Genomic DNA, 26,557 nt, shown 5'->3' with positions numbered 1-26,557 from the left:
GATACAAAAAATGTACATTTCCTTTGCTGTCTTGGAGGCAAAAAAAAATATAACACAGAAAATTATTACTAATGAAGGGTTTCGAGTTACTACAAAATTCACACAGTTCATTGTCATGCAGGTTATACAGTTAATGTCTGTTTTATCTAGTTTTTTGTGGGGCAGGTTTTAATACTTTAATACTAGGTTTCTCACTGTCTTAGTTGTAGCTGTTCCACTGCATATTTCTTTGTGAGCTACACTTATCAAACTGTATTAATTCACTGTAGCTAGGACACGGTGAGGAAGTAGAACAATCATGCCAAATGAGCAGTTATAATTATTTAAATAAACTGAGGCAGACCATTTGTCTGGGAAATTAGTCTTTCCAATTAATGCGGTCTCATGATTGGATAATGCATTGCAAGCTACACGATCTGTGTTCTCCAACTGCTGCAGTACAGATGACAAACATGTCTCATATGCTGCTTTGTCTGCATCTCCACCTTGTCTATTTGTGAATTTTGATAGATTTTTAAATCATCTCTTTAAGAACCTTTGACCTGGTTTCACAGAACCATTTCTTGATGCCTTTCCATGCCTGTCGTGTAGTTGGATTGGTTGTAATCAGGTTCCTAGGAACCAACGTTGTTGTAATTTAGCAGTTGTGTAAAATCATAAGAAAACAATTATGCAAGGTTTGGTGGTTAGAGACAGGATGCAAGTACAGTGCCGCTAGAAAGTCTGTGAACCCTTTACACTTTTGTGCATTTATTTATGCATAAATTTGACCTGAAATATGATCAGATCTTTATCAAAGTCATAAAACTAGATAAAGAGAACCCAAATAAACAAATGATGCAAAGACATTACAGATTTTACATTTATTTATTGAACAAAATTTTCCAACTGTAAATATATTTGTCAGAAAAAATATGTGAACCTTTGCTTTCAGTGGTATGACCCCCTTGAGCAGCAATAACTTCAACCAAACATTTCTACTAACTGGTGATCAATCCTGCAAGAGGGGTTTGAGGAATTTTGGCCCATGTTGGTGGGCTTCCTGGCATGAACTGCTCTTTTTAGTCCTTCCACAACATATCTATGAGATTAAGGTTTTAGCTTGGTCATGCCAAAATGTTACATTTCTGCTGCTTTAACTATTTCTTTGTAGACTTACTTGTGTGCTTAGGATCGTTGTTTTGCTGCATGACCCACTTAAGCTTCAGTTCACGGACAGATACCCCAACATTCTGCTGTAGAATTTGCTGGTACAATTCAGTGGTCCATCAATAACGGCAAGCCGCCCTGGACCAGACGCAGCAAAGCAGCCCCAAACCATTAAACTGCCACCTCCATGCTTCACAGTTGGAATGCAGTGTTTGGTTTTTGCTGAACATAATGCTTTTCATTTAAACTAAAAACTTTTTTGGATTAATTTTGGAAAATTTTGGATTAAACTGTCCACAGAACATTCTTCCATTAGGCTTCTGGCTTATCCACATGGTCTTTAGCAAACTTCAGATAGGCAACAGTGCTCTTTTTGGAGAGTAGTGGTTTCCTCCTTGCTATCCTGCCACGCACACCGTCTTTGTTGAGTGTTTGCCTGATGGTGGGCTCATGAACAATGACATTACTCAATGCAAGCGTGGCCTGTAGGTCCTTAGATGTTACCCTGGGGTTCTTTTTGACTTTCCATAATATTATTCACTGTGCCCTTGGAGTGATTTTTGTTGGATGACCACTCCTTGGGTGAGTAACAGTAGTGCTGAATTTCCTCCATTTGTATATCAGACCAAACTTTGGTGGTAAAGGCCCAAGTTTAAGTTCTTGAAATATGAGAGGGCCTGCTAAACTCAAACCTGTACATGTGCTCAATGTGTTTATTAGGACAACCCAGAAACCATAATCAAAGTCCAAACATTAGACAGGCGGACAGGGATAAGGTATCAGAAATCCAGAATCATGGAAGCCAGGATCAGGACATTGATAAAAATATTACCAGGAACTTGTAACTTTTAATCTCTTGCAAAAATCTGTTTCTGAACACAGTGAGTAGGGAGTAAAAAAAAAGTCTTTGCAGGGGTACCATGCTTTTTTCTGTTGGACAGTGAAAAGCACACCTGGCCCATAGACATCCAGTAACTCACATTAAACAGATGGATGCCGAACAGGTTGAAAAGTAGCCTGTGGAGTGTGAGACATCAAGATAGAGGGAGATAGAGGAGAGGGAAGATGAGGGAGATTGACTGAAAAGCTGTCAGTCTCTGGCTCTGGCCCTAAGCCCATCATTCTCTGGTGATCTGTCTCCTCTCAGCCCATGGATACAAGCTGTCATGGCCTCTGCTCTCTGACTAGAAATTGATGAGAAGTAGCAGCCATGTATTCTAATCAATCTGCAACCTAATAGGTCACGAATGAGCAACCTGGGCTTGCCAATAACACTTTGCGTGGAGAAAGTGAGGCCTTACATTTGTATCAAACACGGCTGATGTCTTGCTAACCCCCACCACCTCTTTCATGTGATTCTTGCTAATTGACATCATAATAATTAACTCAAGCCTGTGACTCCTGAGTGTGTCCAACTGCACCAGCAACAACTGCTCTTTTCCCAGTGCCAGTTCATTAACACACCACATTCTCAGCCTTAATTAGAGGCAAACTGTGTTCCCTTAAAAAGAATTTTAAGAGAAGAGAGGAAGGCAGAGGCTTTGAAAGAGAAAAACACACTGATTCTCTGTAAGATGCAAGAGAGTTCTTAAAGCAAATGTGAGCAAATGGTACAGCTTGAGGAGGGACTTCACAGATATATTTACCCATAAATCTATTTGATGGAAATGGTTTCTAATTAATCATAAACACATGGTGAGGTCCAGTAAGAAAATGTGCTTTAAAACATGCACATGGGAACTGGAGATGCACTGAAATGAATGAATTTCTTTCCCCTGAGCTGTTTTCATTTCAGGCAAGGATGGAACAAACAACATGTGTTAACTTTGAAGTGAGCTCTGTAGGGGACAAAAATCAAGCCTAATTGCAAACATGGAAAACTTTTGATCAAATAATTGTTAAGAAAGCTTGTTTGGTGACTTTGGTGGGCTTCGGTTCAACTGATTTCTACAAGTATATTGGCAAGTATGTTGGGTTATGATGAGATGTCGTCAGATAGTTTTTAAAACATGTTAACCTGTTAGGAAGAAATCTGTTATTTCCAGTCTTCTGTTCTTGTCATTTCTGTTTTTTTTTTTCTGAGGAAAAAAAATGGTCTGCATTTTTCACCAGCCGCACTGTTGAGCTGGTGTAAATGCCACGTGTCATATCCCCTTTTCATCAAACATAGCCTGTAGTTAGAGCAACAAACCATGATTGTACTCACCAAGGCCAGTGGAATATAAGAATAGACAAGAGTAAAAGAAAGACATTAAAATGTGTACTCTAGGGGGCTAACAAGGCAACACTGCTGAAAATCAAGTGTTTACTTCTGAAAATTTAAACACGACCAACAATTATCAAGAAAATCAAGAGGAAGTGCCAGAAAGGAGCTGACCAAATGCTGTTTCACTTAGCACATTGTGGCCCTGAATTACTGAAGTTTTGTCTGTGTAAATACGTGCAAACACACTCAAAAATGTGCAAGCTGATTGACAAACATTGTTTACGGAGGGTTGAGTCTTTCACATGAGCAAGTAGCTCATCTATTTTGCATGTTTTGCTTAATTGGTTGGGTTTTGCACCCACAAAGATTTATTAAGACTGAAACACACTTGTATGCTTGGAGAGCGTGTATATCTGGAGAGCATGTGTGAAATTTTGCAGAAGCTGGTTTCTGCAAGTTGAAGAAAAACATTTTAAATTTACCAAGCCTTGTTGACGAGCAGGCTAAATCATGCCTTAGTAAAATAATCAGAACGTTTCTAACAATTATTACTTAATATTACTGCCATAAATTTGGTTTCATGTTAGATGTATACAGCACTTTTATGCCACTGATGCCTAAACAGTGTTTTTGAAAAGGTTTTCATTCACCTCTTCCAGGAGTCTCAGGATTTGATATCGAAATTTGCTATCAGAACTTTTTTTTTTTTACGCTATATTTTCTCTCCAGTTTTGTCAATATCAATTCCTACCCACTAGTATGTAACAAGGCTCATTTACAGAGTTATTAAATGTAAATACTATTCGCAAGTGAAATTTTCCCATTGATTTTGCTTATTACTTTAGATCCTAAATCAGGGCTTGAGTGTAGTTATGTAGATAACTATGCAGCAAGTTGTGTACCACTGAAAATGTCTGGATTGCATGCAATTCTCTCTGCCTGTGTGGAGGAGTCCCACTACTATAGCCTTATGTTCTAGTAAATGAGCAGATCATATAAATGTCTCATATTGCCAATCATTTATTTTAATAATACATATTAAACATGCCCGGCATATCTGTAATCTTGAATATCTGTTGACTTGACTGGAATTTTTCTGCTTGATTTACTCTGCCTTTGAGGTTTTATTCTTTCCTCACCACTGCCTTCTGTATGACTCCCACATATCAGCTAAGCAATTACTATTGCTGATGCCATGATCATTTAGCCTTGAGGTTGTGATACCTCAGCCACTCAAAACATTGTTTTTCTTCACATTCAGAATGCTTCAAAAGACCATTAATCATTAGCTAGTGTTGTATGTTTGTGCATGCAGCAGGGCTGTAGCTTATCTAAACCTCCTGGCCCACTGTTTGTTTGAAGCATTAGGCTAACTGCCTTGATGGATGGAATTAATTGATGAATGCATTTATCCAATTAGTGCTCCGTCATGCAATTAATCAGATACCCCCTAGTGTAAATCCAATGCTGTAGGTCACAGCTAGGCAGTCAGAGGCTTCCAGACCAGGTCTGTGATGTATAACCCTCCCTTTGTCTCCCCTCCTCACAGTTCTCTCCTTCACCACACCTGACTAACTCACACAGCAGGCTCTTGGCCTTATTGGGATTCTTGCTGAGTCTAAACATACTTTCTCGAAAAAAATATTTGCAGGTAGATTATTCGGGGGAAAAAGCTTATTTTTTCTGTGTGCAGCCTTTTGTTTTAGAATAAGAACTGCAAATTGACTAATTAACATGGAAACAAGATGTGGAAGAACGGTTTTAAAAAATGCATTCAAAAATCAAATTTGTTTGTACTTATTTGGAATGGATAAATAAAATCTACTTCTTTATTGCTGCACAACAGCAGGAGTGGAAAGGGTCAGAATGCCATTTGTAGACAGGTCAAGCTGTGGTCAGAATGACATATGTAGCCAGGTCATGCAGGTTCAGATTACAAAAAGCATGCAGGGAAGCTTACAAACAGCTATAAACTTCAATTTCAGAATTTGTTATGATTCGTCAGTGTAAGTAGGTGTGTATAGAGAACCATAGTAGACAAAAGGAAATATGTTAATGTTCATCAGTAAAACAAAATCTACCATAAATGAACAGTCATACACGCTTACAAACTCTTAATAGGAACACCTGTACACCTGCTCATTCATGAAGTTATCCAATCATGTGGCAGCAGTGCAATGCATAAAAACATGCAGTCAAGAGCTACATTTAATCATAACATCAAACATCTGAAAGGGGCAAAAATATGATCTCAGTGACTTTGACTGTGGCACGGTTAACTCTGCCAGACTGGTTGGTTTGAGTATTTCAGAAACTAACTGCTGATCACCCGGGATTTTCATGCACAACAGTCTACGTAGTTTATACAGAATGGCGCGAGACAGAAAACAACAACAAAAACAACATCCAGTGAGTGGCAGATCAGCGGGTGGAAATGCTTTGTTGATGAAAGAGGTCAGAGGAGAATGGCCAGACTGGTTTGAGCTGACAGGAAGGCTACAGTAACTCCTATAACCATTTTTTTTTTATAAATGTAGTGAGCAGAAAACCAACTTAGAACGCAGAACACAATTAAACTTGAGGTGAATGGGCCACATCGTGTGCCTCCTCTGTCAATTAAGAACAGGAATCCAAGGAATTACAATGGGCACAGGTTTACCAAAACTGGACAGTAGAAGATTGGAAAAAGTCCAGAAGATGGTTTGGTAAACCTGTGCCCCCTGTAGCGTCGGATTCCTGTTCTTGGCAAACAGGAAGGGAACCCGATGTGATTTCTGTTGTTGTAGTACATCCGTCTCAAGGTTCGGTGTGCATTGTGCATGCTGAGATGCTTTTCTGCTCACTTTGGGTATAAAGAGTGTTTTTCTTGTAGTTACTGTAGACTTCCTGTCAGCTCAAACCTGTCTGGCTATTCTCCTCTGAAGTCACTCATCAATAAAGCATTTCTGCTCACAGACCTGCTGTTTTCACTCGATGTTTTTTTTGCACCCCTAGAACAGGGGTGTCAAATTCATTTTAGGTAATGGGCCACATTATGCTTAGTCCAATTTCAAAAATGTTTAAAAAATAATATTAATATTAAAAACATAGAACTTAATATTACTATCTGGTAGCTGATGATGGTATTTCTTTTATTTTGTCTTGATAATGTTAGTTATAAATATTACTATGAATGTAACCCAGGGTGGATTTTTCCTTTAAGGGTCTTAAATTTGACCTTTTTTATAAGAGTGTAGCCCATCAGGTGCTATGCACAGTTTGTCAGCCCCTATCCTGTCCATCAGGTGGTGGATCTTTCTTAGCACAACAATGACAACAACATGATTGTGACATGGTAGTGTGTGTTGAGTGAGTACGAGTGTATCAGTCACAGCAGCAATGCTGGCATTTTTAGCCCCTTAAACTCTCAGATTTCACATTTTTCACTCCTACATACCTTTCTTATTACTGTCACAGTAGTAACGAAATAGTTCATAGTAGTTAATAAATAGAATGCCTTGAGATAAATAACTAAATAAATAGTAAGCTGTATCTTTTAACCGGTGTACAATTACTGGCCACTTTATTCGGTTAGACAGGATTATTACTAATTATTATTTTTGTCTGTGTGTTCTGTTTCAGATGGCCTTCTCATTTTCCATCAGTTTCTCTTGGAGACTGTAGGAGGTCCACTGTGGATGCAGCTAAAACCTTATCAAAGAAAGCTATGGCACAACACCAAACATATACTGCTCTGTATTCAGTACATTATATGTTTCATGCAACCAGAATTTCAGCATCTCCTAATATGTATAAGAATTTACTCAAATGAATAACTAATTGTTTCTCTGTTTGAAGAGTGAGCTCCATATCTACATATGGTATGGAACAACACAAATGGCCTATTTTGACATAACTTTTCAAAAATCACTAAAAAATTAAACCAACATTACTATCAGTTCTGTTTCTGTGACTTAGAAGAGCCACATTAGGATTACCCAGGTTCAGTTTGACCAAAAAAAAAAACAAAACAAAAAAAAACTCCTGAACATTTTCTGCTTGCCTATCCTGATTTCCAAGCATGTCTTGGTGCTCTCATATCTCCCTGTCCAAATCCTGCTTATCCCATAGAGTGCTGGAAGCAGACCTAGAACTTTGTGGCCTTGCACCTGGCACAGTGGAGTGAACTCTTCTTCCTGACACTTCACCATTCCTGAGCAACTGTGCACTAAAGCAAACAGATAAAAAACACAAAAACTTCAGGCTGCATTTCCACATTTGAAATGATGCCTCAGTCACTCTCTAGCATCTGCAAGTTTTAAAAAAGGATAAATAGTTATTGGATGTATTGAATCCAAACCCATCTTATTAAAGCACATTTCTTAATTGTGTTCACAATCTTTGCCACATGTAGAAGACTGAGAGTTGTCTAAAATGGCTGCACAGTGGAGACAAAGGACAAATGCTCTGGTTGTGACTCTTGGAATGCTGCACTGCTGGGGATTGGGGTCTTGTTATGATGAGAGGACTAGCGTTCTCACAGAGGACAAATCTCTTGAAAAACATCCAGTGACCCATGAAAGAGTGAAGAGAGGATGGGTGTGGAACCAGTTCTTTGTGGTGGAAGAGTACACAGGAACAGAGCCACTTTATGTTGGAAAGGTATGTTTATTATATATGAAACGTTTTTTTATTATTGTAGGGCAGCATTTAATTTGCATTGCTCTATGATCATATTTCTTAAAGTGTGTAGAAATGTCCTTCACTGCATCTTTATGAAAAGTGTGTGCTCAAAACACAATGAATTCCAAATTCATCTGTTTAACCCTCATGTGATACCAAATGGAAAAATTAACTGGGAGAGGCGTCTGTATTTATTTGCTTAGATGAGTATTATGAATTCATACTTCTGTCTCTGTGAAGCAAATACATAAACATAACGACTGAATTTAAAAATGTTTAAATTATATGACATAATAAAACAAACAAAAAAATATATAATAAATTTTTCAATTATTATTAAAAAAATTTAACACAGTTTTTGGATACAGCACTGCTGTTGTTTACTCTTGATATAAACTGATTATGTAAATTGATTGTTATTTTTTACTCTTTGACACAGTGTGACACTCCCATGATCCTCAATCCACATGCTCATCACCACATGCTCATCAAGCACCTTTCCCTTCATTTACCTGTTTACTATTAAAACTCGCCTAATTGTTATCAAACTCCCTTTAAATAAGTCTCGCTCCAGCATTATCTCTGTGATGATTCCACGCTTTTGTTATCTGCTAGGTTTGATTAGTGCTTTGACCCATAGTCTTTTGTTTATTTACATGTTTACTTATTTAGTCTTGTCTAGTTTATGTCTGTGTGTTGATCGTCTTACCTTTAGCCTCTCTAATGTTTCTGAATATTGACTAGCTCTTCTGTTTGTCTGCCATACTGGTTTAAAAAAAAAAATCAGAATCCCTTTAGGCAGCGCTGTGGCTGAAGCGGGTAGCCTCAAAGCTGCAGGATTTGTTCCTGAACTTGGGTGATTGTCTGTGTGGAGTTTCTATACATGTTCTCCTTGTGCCCATGTGGGTTTTCTCAAGGCTTCCACCCAAAAACAGGGCTGTAGGTGGAATAGCTAAGATAAATTACCCGTAGGTATGAATGTGTGTGTGCATAGTGCCCTGTGATGGACTGGTGTCCCATCCAGGGTGTGTTCCTGCCTCATAACCAGTGTTGGCGAGATAGGCTCTGGATCCACTGGGACCCTGACCAAGATAAAGCAGGTACTGAAAGCGAGTGAGAAAACCTGCGCCTACGTCTATCTGTCTGCTTGATAGTTGACAAAGTTCAAGTCATTACCAGGGTTGGAAAAAAGTGCTGAGAAACTACACTTTAGTGAAAGTGGAACTATCCAGCCAAAAATCAAATGAAAGTAAAGTTGCTGCCTTACTAAAGGTTAATTGATGAAATTAAGTTAATGTTATGTGAGAAGTAATTTTTATAACTTAGAACTGAAACTGTTAGAAGATGGTTTTTGTTTTAAAACAACTATGCTGTTGTTGAAAATCATTCAATCTCTGTAAGTTTGCAATATTTACAATTAGCTAGAATTTTACTTGCTTGCTAGACAATTAGGTAGTAGTTAGCTACTGGAGTGAGGTGGATGCATCCCTACTGACACTCTCGACATCAAGTTCTACTTCAAATTCAAATTAGATGGAGTCTATACTTTAGAGGGGGTCTTTGCTTAGTCTAGCGTATTGAAACATTTTAGTGAGGTAAGGCTAGGGGTGCTTATCCATCCTCAGATACACACAGATAGCTATAGTGTTAACTACATTGTGCAGCATTGTTTACAGTGGTGAACTTGATCATTGGTGAACTTGATTGGATGATAAACTGAAATGATTGGATGCTTAACTGAACCTGTTTGATGTAGAGCATACATTCATTGGCTAGGTAAGCGAAAAAGAGATCATTTAGATTTGTAAGGAGTACTTTGAATAATATACACTCCTGGGAAACAAATAGATAAAGGAACTTAATATGAGATAGCTTCTCCCTTTGATTTCTCTAAATGTTTAAGCCTGGTGGCCGTTGATGGGCTGCATCAGGTGTGGCAGATAACCAAATAATGAGTAATCTTTTAAGAAAAAAAAATCCCACAAGATAAGTTTGGAAAATTTTGTACACACAGACATGTGTTAGTTTGAATTTTACATCAAACATTTGAATCATTATCATGATTTTACCTTTGCATACAAGAAGACTATATAAGTGAATTTCCCTGTTTCTAGCTTTTCCCCAAACAAACAGTTCACTGCAGCAAAAGTAATCCAGCAAATGGTGGCACAGGAGCTCTCAGGAGTGCACTTGTTTAATTCTTGCTAATTTTTTGACCAATGATTTGTTGTTAAGACCATTAAAAGCTTAATATTTGCCATTTGGGGCTTGGCCCATTTTGTGTGTGTGTGTGTGTGTGTGTATGTGTGTGTATGTCAGAGCAAAGGAAGGCACATGCATTTCAGAATGATTCATTATTCTGGAGTATGTGTGCACTGGACAAGATAGGAGCTGATGTCTAAATGGGAAATCAGGCAAGGGGGAAGAGGTGGGGGTTGGATGTCTGGAGAGAGATGATTTTATTAATAAAATTACCCAGAATTATTGCACAAGCCAAGACAATTAATAGAGGCTGCTGGTGTTGCTAGAGCCATTTATCGCCGAAGGTATCAAATACTTTAATTAGGGCAATATAGGATTAAATATGACCAGCATGCTTTTTATCACCAGTAACCATTTAAAACGAGGCTTTTTTCTCACCTCCGCCTTTCCCTATGTCTCTATCTTCTCTAACTCAGCATGGATGCCAAGAATATAGGGCTATTATTCTGCTAATGAAACATGTTTTTTCTCTTCCTAAATGGTTTCTGTCTGTGCTATAAACTGGCAGTTTTGCTACATACATTTGGATAATAAATTTCCCTGCTATGAACTGCTCAATTCACATTACTTAAAAGTTTTTTTGTAGCCAGAAAATGCTGTATATGTTTGATAGAGTAACAGTCCTGCCTATTTATTTATTTAGTTATTTATTTATTCAATCTGAATAAATCAAGCTAGAATAAATAAATGCATAAACATACAAACAAACAAACAAACAAACAAATAAATAAATAAAAATCTTATTAAATCTGTAAGACAATGATTATTAGTGTTATTGTTAATGCCCTCTTGAACAGGAATGAAAGTGTCAATACTGGGAGTTTCACTGTTTAGCCTCTATACAGCTAATAGGAATACCTTATGCACGTCTTTTCCAACCGAACAGAGCTACAGTAACGCAACAATGCTGCACTTAGAGAACACATTCGTATCTTAATGTCACCTCTCCACTATTTAAATATCTCATTCACTACTCCAGTCTTACAATAACAAGGAATATTGTGATTACTGTACTGAACACGAACATTTCCAAGATAGTTGCTAATACTAAGTCTTTGAAGTACTCAAGCCATAAACTGAATGGACACAGACTGCTTGTCATAATTAAACATCAACAGCTCTAGTTTCATACAGTCACAAGTGTAATTTTCTGACATAATGCAAGTCTTTATACACTGTACATCATATACTTAACTGAGTCAATAGCATTTCTTACCAAATAACCAGTGAGTGGACAAAAAGACACATGCAAAGACAGAAAAGTCCCTCCTCTGAGCTGTTGGTGCACACATGGTTTTTAAAAAGAATGAGGGAATTAAGTTGATTAGATAGTACATAATCACACCTTTTGATAATGTATTCTTTCTAGTTGCTCCATGCTTCTCCAGGTAACTGCCCATGCCAAAAGGAGTACAGGTTCTTAAAATACCAGCGTAACATATATTGCTGTGATATTGTGGCTTATTTGCATGATCGTGCCATAATAATACAAATATACGTTGTAATATTGCAGCAAAGCACGTGTGGGCATGGCAGAAAAAAATATTTTTATTTTTAACATTTTTTTTTTGACTGTAAACTACCTAAGAATGTAGCAGTTGTAAAACTGGGTGGGGATAGAATGGATTTATTACAAGAAGGTTTGTTTAGACGACACCACATCAATAAAGCAACAGGACTAGACGGAATCTCTAGACAAGTGCTCAAGGTGTGTGCTGATGAACTGATGGGTGTCTTTACACATATATTCAACCTCTCCTTGTCTCTCAAACAATAGTTCCAACCTGCTTTGTCATTCATCATTGTGCCACCACCAAAGAGAACTGCAATCATGTCCCTGAATCACCCCAATGATTGCAAACTGCTTTGAAATCTAGTGTTAGCTCACATCAAAACTAGGATTCCTCCTGACCTGCACTAGCTAAAGTTTGCCTATAAGGCAAACAGATCAATAAATGATGCCACTATCCATAGTAGTACAGACTATCTTAACCCATCTGGAGCAGGAGAAATCGTATGTAAGGATGCTTTTTTTTTTTTTTTTTTAAACTACAGTTCAGGCTTTAACACAGTAGTCCCTGACAAACGGATCTCGGTATTCCAGAAGGTTGTGTACTGAGCTGTCTACTGTATTCACTATTCACCATGGCTGTGTACCTATTCACAACACGGACACTATTATTAAATTCGCAGATGTCACTACCATCCTTGGCCTAATCTTAGACAACAATGAGACCTGGCCAGGTGTTGTAGAGAATCTGGCCATGAATGCAAAACAAGACCAAAGAAATCATAGACACAGGAAATCGAACACCCTGGCCTCTATATAAACAATATAAAGGTGAAGAGAGTGGCTGGATTCTATTTTCTTGGGGACTGTGTGACTGAGAACATGTGCTAGTCTCTAAACACAGTCCACATTGTGAAGAATGCTCAACAACACCTCTGTTTTCCTCAGGAAGCTGAAAAGGGCCAGCTTACCACAGCAGCTCCATGGTCAATTTCTATCGTAGCATTGTGCAGAGCATTACAGTATGGTTTGCTGAGAGAACTGCAATGGGTGGTGAAGACAGTCCAGCATATCACTGAAGTGAAACTCCTGGACCTAGAAGAAATGGTCGCTACCTTAAGAAAGCCCTCAGCATCATCAGGGACCCACCCCACCCTGGTCATTGCCTATTTGTCACCTTGCCATTGGGAAAATGCTACAGGTTCATCCACACATACACAAATAGACAAAGGAACATCTTCTTCCCCAGAGTTAAGGTTAGGGTTAACCCAAGCCTCCCACCACACACCCTGCCCATGAACACAAAGGCTGCTAAACACCCAATGAATTGCAATAGGACTGAGGTGACGTACACCCCAGTCTCATTATCATTGTGACCTTATTCACTGCAACTTCAGACTTTTTCTGGAAGGAATACAAAAGTCAAATATGAGCAAAACCTTCATTTAGTTAGGGTGAATTTTCCTTCATGTGAGTTCGTTTCAAAAATCAGTGACTGTAATATCACCATTTGCATGATTATTGAAGCTCATGTCTGTTGCTATCAAATTGAATATTAGCTAATCTCAGATTTGTACAATAAATAATGCGACAGTGTATCTTGTTTTCAGAGCATGCAGAAGGAGCTGAGTAGATAAATGTCACTATGTGGTCACGGAGCTGCTCTTTTCCCAACAGTGCTCTTGTGCTCAATGCCCCTTCCCAAAGCCTTACCCCAACTGATACACCAAATCATTCCATGGACTAATTTACAGTACATTATATACAGTGTATTTTTATATTCATCTGCAGGTAAATTTTAATTAATTGAATAACCCAACATGTTACGACTTGGTAGTGCATGCCACTGGTTTGTGCTGTAAGCTCACATTTATTATGTGACCAATCACAGTAATTCATTTGGTAATATAACTTTATTACTGGGGGTGGGGTAGGGGAGAGACAAGAAATAAAGGGGTCCACGCTTGACATAGTGGTACTGGCCCCTTTCAATCCCCACATGCTGTTTATAAGACACAACCATCGTAATAAATTTTGGTTCTGTCCAGATTTAATGTAAAGAAGTCTCTAAATATGTAACAAATTGTAGAAGTTACAGTTTCACCCTCAGCTAAACTCTGCATTTTAAAATAATGCAAATAGTGAAAATGTACATTATCCACAGCACCTTCTGAAGCTACCCAGGCAGTTAAAGCTACAGTGCATATGGTTTTTTTACTCTGAAAAATAGAAATGATGATTATTGAATCAAGGGGGAGAAATACTTTATAATATAATGTTGCCCTGACAATCCTGTAGTAGTAATTCACAGTCAGCACTGTGTTAAGGGTGTCGGGTCGAAATTAGCACCTCATATGCCAACTTATCATATCCAAACTGGGCATGGTGACTGACAAGAGATGACAGCTAATCAGGAGAGAGAGAGAGAGAGAGAGAGAGACCATGAAAGAGTAAACAAATGGGAGTGAAAGAGTCTGATATCATACTATAAAAGGAAAAAGAATGAAAGACTGATGGAGTTTTAGTTTTTTTCTTGCTGAAAGGGTAAGGCTTTCATTTGTTTTATAATTTACTAGGAAGTTAGTGAATAATAGATCTATAATAATCAGCTGATTTATCCTCATTGTGGAAATTCTATCATAACCTACGCTCCTGGTCAAAAAAAATGGGCCAAGCCCAAAATGGCAAATTTTAAGCTTTAAATGGTCTTAACAACAAATCATTGGTCGGAAAATCAGCAAGAATTAAACAAATGCACTCCTGAGACCTCCTCAGTGATCTCTTTGGGGAAAAGCTAGACATAGGGAAATTCAGTTATATAGTCTTCTGGTATACAAAGGTTAAATCATTTATGATGATTTTGATGATTAAAATGTTTGATGTAAAATTCAAAATAGCACATGTCTAGGTGTACAACATTTTCCAAAATTATGTTCTGGGAATTTTTTTTTCTTGAAAGAAAAATTTTGATTTCGTTATCTGCCACACCTTATGTAGCCCATTGAGGGCCACAGTGCTTAAACATTTAAAGAAATTAAAGGGAAAAGCTATCCCATACAAGTTCCACATGCCTGTCTATCGACTGAAGGAGTGTTATATAAAATTCATACTTTGATATGACGTTGAACAATGGAAGTCTTTCACTATGTCAGTTTTTACGTATCTTCTGTGTGTATGCAAAATGCAGTGAGTGTATCCATGGTGAGAGTTTACTTTTTGGTTTTTACCAGGTTTTCTGAGGTGTATCATGTATAACTGATGCCAAGCCAGTCATTTTCTCAGTCTCGCAACCTGAGGCATCACGCTGGCTACAACTGCTGTGTGCGGCAAAACATGATGCCTATTTATACTGTATTGATATCCTTAGGATGTGATATAAGCTTGCATAACACAGGTGGTTCACAGTGTGAGTTTTCTCTGTGAGTGTGCAAAATATACCTTCCCTTGTGTCCAAAATGGCATCATACTTCCTATTTCTTACAAACTATAAAGTATATACGTTCTCTGTCTTTTGGGCAGTGCACCGTGGGGCCTTGGGAGTATGCAGGATATTATACACCATGCCTGATATATAAAATGACAAAAGTCCCTAACTAGTGCAGCATATAGTGAAAAGATATGGTTTCAATAGCTGGCTTTTGATTTTTGGTCTTTGATTGCAAATAAGTTTTTCTGAGGTAATTTGCCATGTTTGTCATTTTGTCTGTTCAAAACACATTGCACTCCTGCAACTCTAATCAAGCCATGTCTAATCAAATAATGCTTTGTGCCCATGTGACCCTACACCTGTGCGTCCCTATTCAACTTAGGCTACCCATAGCTCTCTATTTCTCAAAATGGTCCACAGGTGTTCAGTATTCTTGATTGCTGGTCCTGAAATAAAGCAAAAATGTGCACTGAAGACTGGCTTTGGAAATGCTCCCCTTAGCCTGTCCTAGTAACCATTGTGAAAAAAATATTGTAATGCCTTTTCTTTTGTATCTTACATTTAATGACTGCTTATTTACACCTGTCTTTTTTTCTTGTAAAAATAAGAAGGTCAGGAGACTGGGTTACTGAAATGATGTTTTTTTATTGTTGTTTGCAGAGATGGTGTTCTTGAGCACACACATTCATAACCAGTTTACTGCAAAAAGTGCAAACAATTCCCAAAAATACATGCAGTGTGAGGTCAATCATTAAACCTGCATCTTGCTGCAAACCTGCCCCTGGGATCTTATCATGTTCTAGGTTTACACATTCTTGTAGGAAGAAGATGCAGTCCATAGTTCACACATGATCAGACATGGGTGACATGAATGCAAGTTTTAAAATAAAGTAAAATAAAAACAAAATAAATTCCACACTCCTTTCCTGTAGCACATCCATTACTCCAGTTTTTCTGAGAGCAGTGTCAGTGAGAAGGCAGAGGAGAGAGGAGGCAGAAGAGTGTGTTAGAGCCGGTAGATGGCCTTGGAAGGTGCAGGGACCAAAAGAGAGGTCTAGAAAGATGAGATAATGCTTAATTGGATTTAGCTTGAAGGTTTAGTAATGAAAATTCTGTCGTCCATGTTTGGGCTATTGAGTCTTTTCCCAAAACCAACATAAACAGAGGTATTAATTATTATTATTATTATTATTATTATTATCATCATTAAAATTACTTATGCACTATTCATATATTTCTGCCCCCAGAGCTGTTGCCAGTGTATGGTATGGAGATGATAGCTTTTACTGGAATTAATTTAATCATTGACATAAACTTTGTTCCTATCCTGGCAGATTACTGGAACACAGATGAAGCAGTATGAGTTCTATATATAGGCAGAGTGATAACAGTAAAATGGGAAATCAAATAGTGTGACAGTAGCTGCGTTTACATGGACACTAATAATCCGATCGTAATTGGACTAGAAGCACAATCAGATTTAAAAAGTCACATGTAAACACGTCAATCAGAATGAATTGGCCAAAACCGATTAAAATTTCATTCGGATCGTAAGGGGTGGTTTAAATCTTTTCTAATCCGATGGAGAGGACATGTAAACACTTCATTGGGTTGAAAATGAAACCAGATAGTTCTGCGCACGTGCAATGATGTACAAATCACATAATGACGCATGATGCACGGCTGTCAGCGGTATTGGGGCTCTGACCGTAGCCTCACCAGTTGCTATGTACCCCTCCACCATTGAGCATCGTGTTATAAATGACTGTCGTGTCATCCTAAACTTCTCCTTCCACTCCTCGTCTGTGAAGTGGTGCAAGACGACGTTGTCCCACCAGTCCTTGCTTCGGACCCTCATCCACAGACGCCTTGTTCTGGGCTCGGGAAGGGGCATTTTAATTGTTTGATAAATACACACAGTACCGCACAAAACATCACGCATTCATCATCTTCTAATTAGCAGCTGAAATAGGCAAATGTTAAGTCTGCTTTTTAAAACGAAAAAAAGAAGCAATGGCAAGAGAGTGGCTGCTAGTATCTGCATGTTGGAACGGCGGGAAACATGTATTCGTGCACTGTGCGCATGTCAGAAGACCAAATCCGATTCTGTCATGTAAACACGCATATCAACCCGTTTACTTTATTCAGCGTTCTTATAAACACTGCGATCGGATTAACAATCTGCTTGATTTCATTCCGATTGAAACAAAAAAGTGTCCATGTAAACGTGACTAGTGATAACATTACAGTGTGCAGCTGGAGTGATAAGAGGAATGTTTTCTTAATTTCATCTAACATTTCTAGGGAGGATATGGACAAATGCATACCATCTGAACCCATCATTGTCCAAATACTTGTTGTTGATTACAATTCTAAAATGGGTGGAGTTGGTCATTTGGATCAGATGAAGAGCTACCACAATGTTAGACACACTAGGAAGAAAGGATGGACATATGTTTTTTTTTTGGAATGCTCAACATTGCACAATGATTTTTGCACAAAAATATTTACCAACAAAAAATGCACAAAGTAGTCTATCAAGCTGAGATATGTGATGGCTAGACAGGAAGGAAACAGGGGGCAAAGTGTGTGTCAGAGGGACAAGTAGAGAGAATTGTGCAGGTCATTCATTGTGTAAGACAATTTCTCATTCAGTTTATAGGTTGGAAAAGTGGTTGTGTTGCCTGCATCAGAGGTGGCCTCAGAGCAAAAAGGAGCCGATGTGTGGAGACACATTTGAATGTTCAATGTTTCACTTTTCAGGAATTTCACAAAATGATGTAAGAGACAATTTTTGTGCTTGGAATGAATTCTGTAGTGCAGTTTTATATATTTTAGATGTTTATATCTTTTATATCTTATAGATGTAGTTCTCAGCTTTACTTTTTGCACAAATGCAAGATGTGTTACCACATAATTTCACAAATCTGTCATCTAATCACACTTTGTTCAGTATTTGGCTCTGTAATTGTGAGTATAATAATATGCCAGTTTTACCTTATGAATTATATAATTTCCATGTTCAGTATCTTCTAATTCATCAAACGAAACATTTAATGTTTATTGCATGTTATACTATATTACTTTCTCGTTTTTCATGTTTCAATTTTCATATGTCCTCCCATCTTTTGATTTATTAAACAAGATATATGAACAAGATATGTTCACTGTTTAAAATTCATTGATTAATTATAGAGTAATTTTCAATTTTCAAAAAAAGGGTTCATTCATCCATCTTCAGTGACAGTTTTATGCTGGTCAGGGTTGCGGTCTGGAGCCAATCCAGGGAACAGTGGGCAGGATGCAGGAATACACCCAGGATGGGACACCAGTCCATCAGAGGGGCACCATGTACACACATAGTCATCCACATACCTAGGGGCAGTTTATAAACGTGGCAGCATTGTATAGTTTTGCATGTTCACTCTTTGTCTCTGGTTTTGTCCCACTGTCCAAAAACATGCTAGTAGGTGTTACAAAGTAACCTTTAAGTTTAGTAATTTTGGTAAGTTTGGTAATTTATTGTCACTTCACTGTTTTGTTTTAAAGAACTCCACCGCACATTCCCACAACACATACGTGAGATTTTGGTGGTGTTCACATCAACTTCTATGCAAGCTCCAATTACACAAGTATAAAGCCCTTCTAGATGCGTATTCTATTATATTCATCTTTGCAGAAGTAAAAATCAGCCCTGAGTGTGCTGACCAAAAAAAGAGGCACTCTTGCAGCCATACAACTAATTACTCTATGACGTCCTTAGGTAGCACCAGATAGAAGCAGCGACTGCAATAAAAATAAATTTAGTGTTTTCCTCAGCAAACTGGGTCATAATGTCTGAATATAGTAAATAAATTATTGCAGAGATGAATATTAACAGAGATGGGTATTTTGTGGGGAGTGACTGTAAGCAGGCTATGAGGGTGCAAGGTGTCTGGTTAAGGGTTGTGCAGTAGCAACCAGTAAAAAAGGGTAGACCTCTCCATGACATTTAATTATTGTCTGAGTATTGCTCAGACAATACTTTTGTCCTTCCAGTTAGCTTAGATAAATGTGTGCACAAATGCCAGCCTAAGGCTTAAGAGTGAAGAGAGCTGATTTAGAATTGTCTGACATCCTTACATCCTAACTTGCAGTCCTCCTAAAAGCTAATTGGAAGTCATGCATATTTTCAGCACTATGTGTAAATCAGGCTTCAAGTAAATGCTGATTGGTTGAAGCAAAGAAGTATATTTGTCTATCTGGTAATGTCATGTCAGGATGCTCTGTGCATTTCCCCAAATACATTCAAGTTTAAACAATACAATTTTCCTTTACTGCATCATGTAGTCTGTCTTCAACAGGCTGGGAACTCTTGGGATGTGACCTCAGGCCCAGTGTAGTCTGTAAAAAATGTATACATAACAGCTCACCTCAGAAACCGATGAAACAACCTTCGCCCTGACATGCACACAGATACGCAGTTGCAGAAGTATAAATCAGTCCATAGCCTACATGTCTACACATCTGCTGTTAGAAAGCCCTCTTCAAGATCAGTATATATATGTTTGAGAGAAAATCCTTTTGGTTTGAGGAAATATAATGAACTGGGTGCAGTTGCTTCACATTTACTCTTTTAGTTGTTTACTGTTCTATATATGTACCAAGGTGTGCTGTGGTGTGCTGTGGTATCTGGCATATATATATATATATGGCACCAAGACGTTAGCACCAGATGCTTTAAGTCCTGTAAGTTGCGAGGTAGGGCCTCCAGGATCGGACTTACTTATCCAGAACATCCCACAGATACTCAATCGGATTGAGATCTGGGGAATTTGGAGGCCAAGTCAACACCATGAACTCTTTGTCATGTTCCTCAAGCCATTCCTGAACAGTTTTTGCAGTGTGGCAGGGCACATTATCCTGCTGAAAGAAGCCACTGCCATTAGGGAATACCGTTACCATGAAAGAGTGTACATGGTCTGCAACAATGTTTAGGTAGGTGGTACATTTCAGAGTAACATCTACATGAATGCCAGGACCCAAGGTTTCCCAGAAGAACATGACCCAGAGCATCACACTGCCTTTGCCAGCCTGACTTCTTCCCATAGTGCATCCTGGTGCCATCTCTTCCCCAGGTAAGCGACGTACACGCACCTGGCCGTTCGCATGATGTAAAAGAAAATGTGTTTCATCAGACCAGGCTATCTTCTGCTATTGCTCCATGGTCCAGTTCTGATGCTCACATGTTCAAAGGCACTTTCGGCAGTGGACAGAGGTCAGCATGGGCACTCTGACCGGTCTGTGGCTATGCAGCCCCATACCCAGCAAGCTGCAATGCAGTGTGTGTGTTCTGACACCTTCCTGTCATAGTCAGCTTTAACTTTTCAGCAATTTGTGCTATAGTAGCTCTTCTGTGGGATCTTTTCCAGACGGGCTAGCCTTCACTCCCCACGTGCATCAGTGAGCCTTGGGCACCCATGACCCTGTCGCTAGTTCACCGGTTGTCCTTCCTTGGACCACTTTTGGTAGGTACTAACTGCTGCATACTGGGATCACCCCACAGAACCTGACGCCCCTCCACCTTTCCAGCTTCCACCGGCTTTTCCTTCATGGAGAAGAAAGAAGGTGGCTTCTGAATGTGCACTGACAACTGAGGCTTTAAGCAAGTCACAGTGAAGTACTGCTATCCTCTGGCGTGATCTCCCATTGACAAACCCAAGGAGACAAACCCAGACTCCACCTGGTGTCGTTCTTCTCCGGGAAGCTGACCCTAGCCGAGCGAAATTATGACATTGATAACCGAGAGCTCCTTGCTGTCAAGCTGGCCTTAGAGGAAAGGCAACACTGGTTGGAGGGGGCTTGACACCCGTACAATATTTATACCGGTTACAGTAACCTGGAATACATCAAGACTGTCAAGAGGCTCAACTTCCATCAAGCGCACTGGGCACTCTTCTTCATTCATTTTGATTTCACCCTGTGTTACCGTCCGGGCTCCAAGAACACCAAGGCCGATTCCCTGTCCAGAGTATACACAACTCCCCCTCATGAAGTCACTAAAGAGTGTATACTGCCCAAGTCCCGCTTTGTGGGGTTTGACTTGGGACCTAGACAGGGAGATTTACAATGCCTCAGAGGTGAGAACCCCTAGACAGTGCCCAGTGTCCGCTACAGGCCACCCCAGCACTCACAAAACACAGCAGCTACTTCAAGGCAAGTACTGGTGGCCTAACTTGTTCCAGGACATTCACAAGTTTGTCATCCTGCTCAATATGTGCCCAGGCCAAGGTACCCTGCACCCTGCCAGTAGGCAAACTTCTCCTGCTACCCACAGCTCAACTAACATGGTCACACATTTTATCACCCATTAACAGATTATTGACCGGTTTTCCAAGTTCCTCCACCTGGTACCACTCTCCAGCCTACCAGCAGCTTTCCAGACAGCAGAACTAATTTAATCATGTCTTTAATCATGTCTTCAGACACGATTAATGAGAAGTTAACAGGAGGCCCCTGTATGAACCTGCCAATCAGTTGTGGCTCTCCATCAAAGACCTGCGCATCACTGAAGGCTGCAGAAAGCTAGCACACAGATACATTGGTCCCTTCAGAATCTTGCAATGAATCAATGATGTTACTTACAAGCTTGAACTGCCACTCCACAGCCGCATTGCTCCAGCATTCCTCATCTCTTGAGGGCCCTCATCTCTTGAAGCCCATCAAGCCAGGTCCTCTCACAGAAGGCATTACCACCCCCCACCCCCCAACACCTCTGGACATTGAAGGTGAACCTGATTACATCATCGAAGAGATACTGTACTCACAAAGCAGAGAAGGGAGACTGCAGTATCTCATCGACTGGGAGGGCTGTGGTCCCAAGAAGAGATGCTGGGTACCCACCTGCAACTTGTTTGACCCACTTCTGTGGTAAGGGTCCATGTCCTAGGGGGCAGCCTAGGAAGAATCCCGTTCCCAAAGGTAGCACTTTTGGGGGGTGGGGGGGTTTCTGTCATGTCAACGCCGGAATAGGCATCGGACTCTAATTCCCGGAACGCAGCACGGCCTACAACCCACAGCAATCACAGGCACTCTCACGTTCACTTGTACAGTATTTGAGCACCCTCAATACACATTCACTTAGCAAAGTATACACTTTGAGTTCTTTGTGTTCCACTCGTTACCAAGCTGTTGTGTATTGATACATGTCTTTCTGGTTTTGATCCCTGTTTTGATTTTCTGGTTTTGCCCATAGTCTCACCTAGTTCATGTTGTTTGTTGATCACTTGATCACTTGCCTGCATCCTGACTTTGATCTTGGATTACGTCTCTGTTCTGATTTCTAAGATTAGTAAAGTCTATTAAACCTGCACTTGTGTCCGTACCTTGTGACATACAGTAGATCTACTGTTATCACATTACATTTGGCTCTGTATTTTCTATACTTTTTTGTAGCTTTTTTGTATCAAATGGCTACAGTATGTATAATATGCACAGGTCTAATATTCTTTATTAAAATTCACAATTTTTTCCCTCCAATTTTTTCCCCCTGATCTTGGCCAACTCCCACCTACCAGCCAGCTCTCCATTATAATATGACAGCTACCAATCCAGGAGGGAAAAGGCTAACAAGTGCCTCCCCTGGGACAAGTGAAGCCGCCAACCACGTGTTTTCGAACAGCTGCTCATCCTGCACAACAGGGAGGTGTAACACATTCTGAGGAAAGTGCTATCCACCCCCTTATGGATACAGAGGTCCATGATCAGCTAGTGTCACTGTGATAAGATGTCACTCCTCCCACTCAGAGAGGAAGGCCAGTTTTGCTCTCTTGGATGGCATCATGAGGATTCGAACTCACAATCTCCAGATAATAGGGCAAATAAGTGCAATTGCAACTAGCAATCTCCAGATGATAGGGCAAGTGCTTTTCTGTTGCACCACTTGGGAGCCAATAGTCACAGTTTTAATCAATGTAATGTAATAGCCTTCCACTGAATGTTGGTGTCTGCTATAAATACATTAGGACTGCATCCAACAATAATTTTGTTATTGATTATTTATTTACTTATTTATTTTTCTTGTTCAATTCCAACCAGACAAATTCAAAGTAAAGGCAAAATATCCACTAGTTGTCTTGCTAACTAAACAGCCCAATTAAGTCTAAATTAATTGTGCTTTCTGTGTGCTTATTTTGGATTGGCTTCATTGTGAACTCAAAAGAGGGACAGTGAAATAATGACTTGTTTTTAATTAAAAGTATACAGTACATTGTGTAGGCTATGAAGCACTATTCTACTGCCTAACACAGCATAATACACATGCTTCATGCCATGAGTTGTGTTTTGAAGTGAGAAAATGTTCGTCTCATAAACTAATCATTCATTTAAGAACATGTTTATTCATTTCCACCCCATTGACTTGGCATAAAAGTACCACCTTTTTGGCCAGAGAGGTACTGTTTTCTGATAGGGCAGAAAACGTATAGCTAGGAAACCAAATAAGGTAGAAGAACTTAGGTAGAAGAATAAACAATGGTTAATAAGCATGGCTCTTAATAAGCATGGACCACCACTTCCACTGTTTCTGACATTCCCACAGACTAATAACTATACATTGAAATATTACTCACCTGAAAACACAAGTTACATCACGAGGCCAACAACTTTAGGGTACTTTGGTAGTATTGTTTTCTCTATTGTAACATGCTCTGCCATTTCTATCAAATGCATTAGTCTAATTGAAGTGATGTGCCACAGCGTGCTTCATAGCTGTCCAACTAATCGATAATGAAATTTTTAGCCGACTATTTTTTTAATCAAATTTTATTGATTTAGATAAGTTGTTACAGCCCTAAAATGCAGTATTATTTTCAGCCACTTTAATTTGCATTGTAAACATTCTGTGTGATGCAATGCGGTGAGCAATTAAGAGTAAGGAGTATGAACAAAGGAGCGTGCCTGCCAATGTGTTGTGATGCTTATTTTGGGAGGAGGTCGGTGTTTGGAGTAGTCTGGACCAAACAGTATTTGCTCCAAGAGAATTTGGCCCCAGATCAAATCTAATTGATGACCCCTGCAGTATATCAACTGATTGTTGGTTAAATACATTACCAAGGGAGAGTGTGGGCTATGTAGCACAATTCCTCTCAAGATTCCTCCCATGTTGCAGTTAAAACATAACATGTCTTTAAACAAATTTCTCAACAGTGTGAGAAAAGGTAGCTGAAAAATATGGTAGGGGTTTTCCAGATTTACTCGAGAGGATTTACTGTCGACAGATTCTCGTTACAGCCAGAGCAAACTTATTTTTCAAACGTACGAAAAGCAGTAGGAATAATACTCTGATTTAAAGCTTGTGTTATGGAGCCAGAGGAGAAAAAAAACACACATAGTGTTCCTGAGTTGCTGTGTCACCCTGACAAGCCTGTAATAGTAATTTATAGTCAGGTTGGCAGGTGTTTTCAGACATATACGTCATACACCATCTCAGATACTTCAAACATCATCACGCTGGAGTGTTTATGTTTTTTGCCACACTGACATTTGTATATCATTTTCAAGTTTTTCTTTTACACTAAAAGACAGAGACAATAGGAAATTGTCTATATTAAGCTAGATAACTCAGGAAGTTTGCATCATTAATGCAGCTTATGCTGCTTCCACCAGTAGATGAGATGCACAAGAGCAAAAATGAATATGTTACAAAAATAAAGACACTGGTAGCAGCATTGTGCATGCAGAGGGGTTCTGTACAGCAGTCAATAATAAATACTTCATATGTACGCAGGAGTGCTGAATTTATGTCACACAGTAATTGTAAAAGAGTGCCCAAAATAACATCAGCGGGAGTTAAATTAAATTACCCTGTGTGTTGTGTTGGAGCTGGATCACATGCTAAATAAAATATCTCTGTTTTCTCCTGTCCACAGTAAAACACACAAACAGCTTTTTGAAAGAGCACTTTAAAAAGATGTACTAAAAAAACAAAACAAATTACAAACAAACAAAAAACACATGCTGCTTTGGGGTGGAAAGGAGAGTAAAAAAATTTTCAAATGTATCTGTACTACTGTGGACAAAGCCTCAGTCCAGTTACACATGACATATTGCTTGTCTTTTAGCTAGCTAAGTTTAACCCGCTAGCTTCTTCTATCAGCTCTGTGCTGTGTTCTGTTCCCACAGCTTGAGTACAGTTACACTACACTGTCAAGATTCAGACTAGCAATGCTTGACTAGAAGACAGGGAGATAAGAGCAGAGTACACCCAGCAAACAAAGTGAGCTAGCCGGATAATGTTAGCTTGCTAGCCAAAACCTGGTACTCTGTGAATGTAACAGTCACACTGATGTGCACAGTTCAGTTTTTTATTCTCATAACTTTTTGTAATATTGAGTAGATGACAAACAACAGAAGATAATTACATCTTGTCAGTCTCAAATACTTGTGCTGTGTTCCAAATCGTACACTGTCCTGCTCAATAGCAATTAGTATGTGAGCACACCATTGGCATCATTACTATTTAGATATATTATTTAGTGAAAAGATGAAATTTGAAATGCAGCCTTGAGCAGTCACTTGCAACCATTAGATCACACTGTGCAGTGGAAAAGGATATAGCACTTCCCATGCTATGAAATGTTTTTCAGGGAGTAGCTCACAATAGCATTTTTCTATTGATAAGGGCTTCTGCCCTCACATGTCCAAATCCTAGGTCCAGCAGCTTTTAATGCAATACCTAGATTAGCAAATAATCGTTGTTGGTTACTTTTGAAAATGGTGGGATAAGGGGCTAGTAAATACAATTTATCAATGAGCCCAGGCTTTAATTCTATGAAAGCCCATATTTTAGCTAGCCATGTTTAAGTCTTTTGATGGGTCATGTTCCAAATTAAACCATTTTGACCTCTGATCTCTCCAGTTTTCACTGTATTTCTCAACACACCAATTATGTCTAAGGTTTTAGGGAAATTTGCTGGTCACCAGCTTTGTTTGTAGGGATAACAAGCATGAATCAGTGCTAGTGAGTGATCAATGACCTGCTGCTTCCTTTAGATTGAGGCTGTGCTGTGTAATGTGCTATATAATGAACCTTTTTATTATTAATAAAGAGTAACAAGAGGTAACAGAGAAAACAGAATAACTGAACGTATAGATAACAGAAGATAACATAAAAGCTTAAATGATTTTCCTGTTGTGAAAAAAGGATTATTAGGATTATTATTAATTATCTCCATGTTTTTAAGGCTGTTTTTTTTTGTAAATATATGTGTGTACTTGATTTAATCAATATTCACACAAGGTTTTATGACTGTGCAAAGTTTTCTGCTGATCCGACTTCTGCCTTTAAGTGGTTCATATTGAA

At 39.0% G+C, this 26,557-nt stretch overlaps 1 protein-coding gene across 2 annotated transcripts in view; it reads left to right on the top strand.

The window, feature by feature from the left end:
• LOC113532783 (cadherin-22) overlaps nucleotides 1-26,557 on the top strand; it is a 190,811-nt gene that overhangs the window by 75,145 nt on the left and 89,109 nt on the right. For both annotated transcript variants that reach the window (XM_026924421.3, XM_053229740.1), the window contains one exon: nucleotides 6,977-7,996. In XM_026924421.3, the coding sequence (XP_026780222.3) occupies nucleotides 7,769-7,996 (228 nt within the window). In that variant the 5' untranslated portion in view covers nucleotides 6,977-7,768. The remainder of the gene's footprint in view (nucleotides 1-6,976; nucleotides 7,997-26,557) is intronic.

The sequence above is a fragment of the Pangasianodon hypophthalmus genome, chromosome 2, assembly GCF_027358585.1.
Source record: "Pangasianodon hypophthalmus isolate fPanHyp1 chromosome 2, fPanHyp1.pri, whole genome shotgun sequence".
In the NCBI taxonomy this organism is placed as follows: domain Eukaryota; kingdom Metazoa; phylum Chordata; class Actinopteri; order Siluriformes; family Pangasiidae; genus Pangasianodon; species Pangasianodon hypophthalmus.
This window is presented reverse-complemented; position numbering and strand designations above follow the sequence as displayed.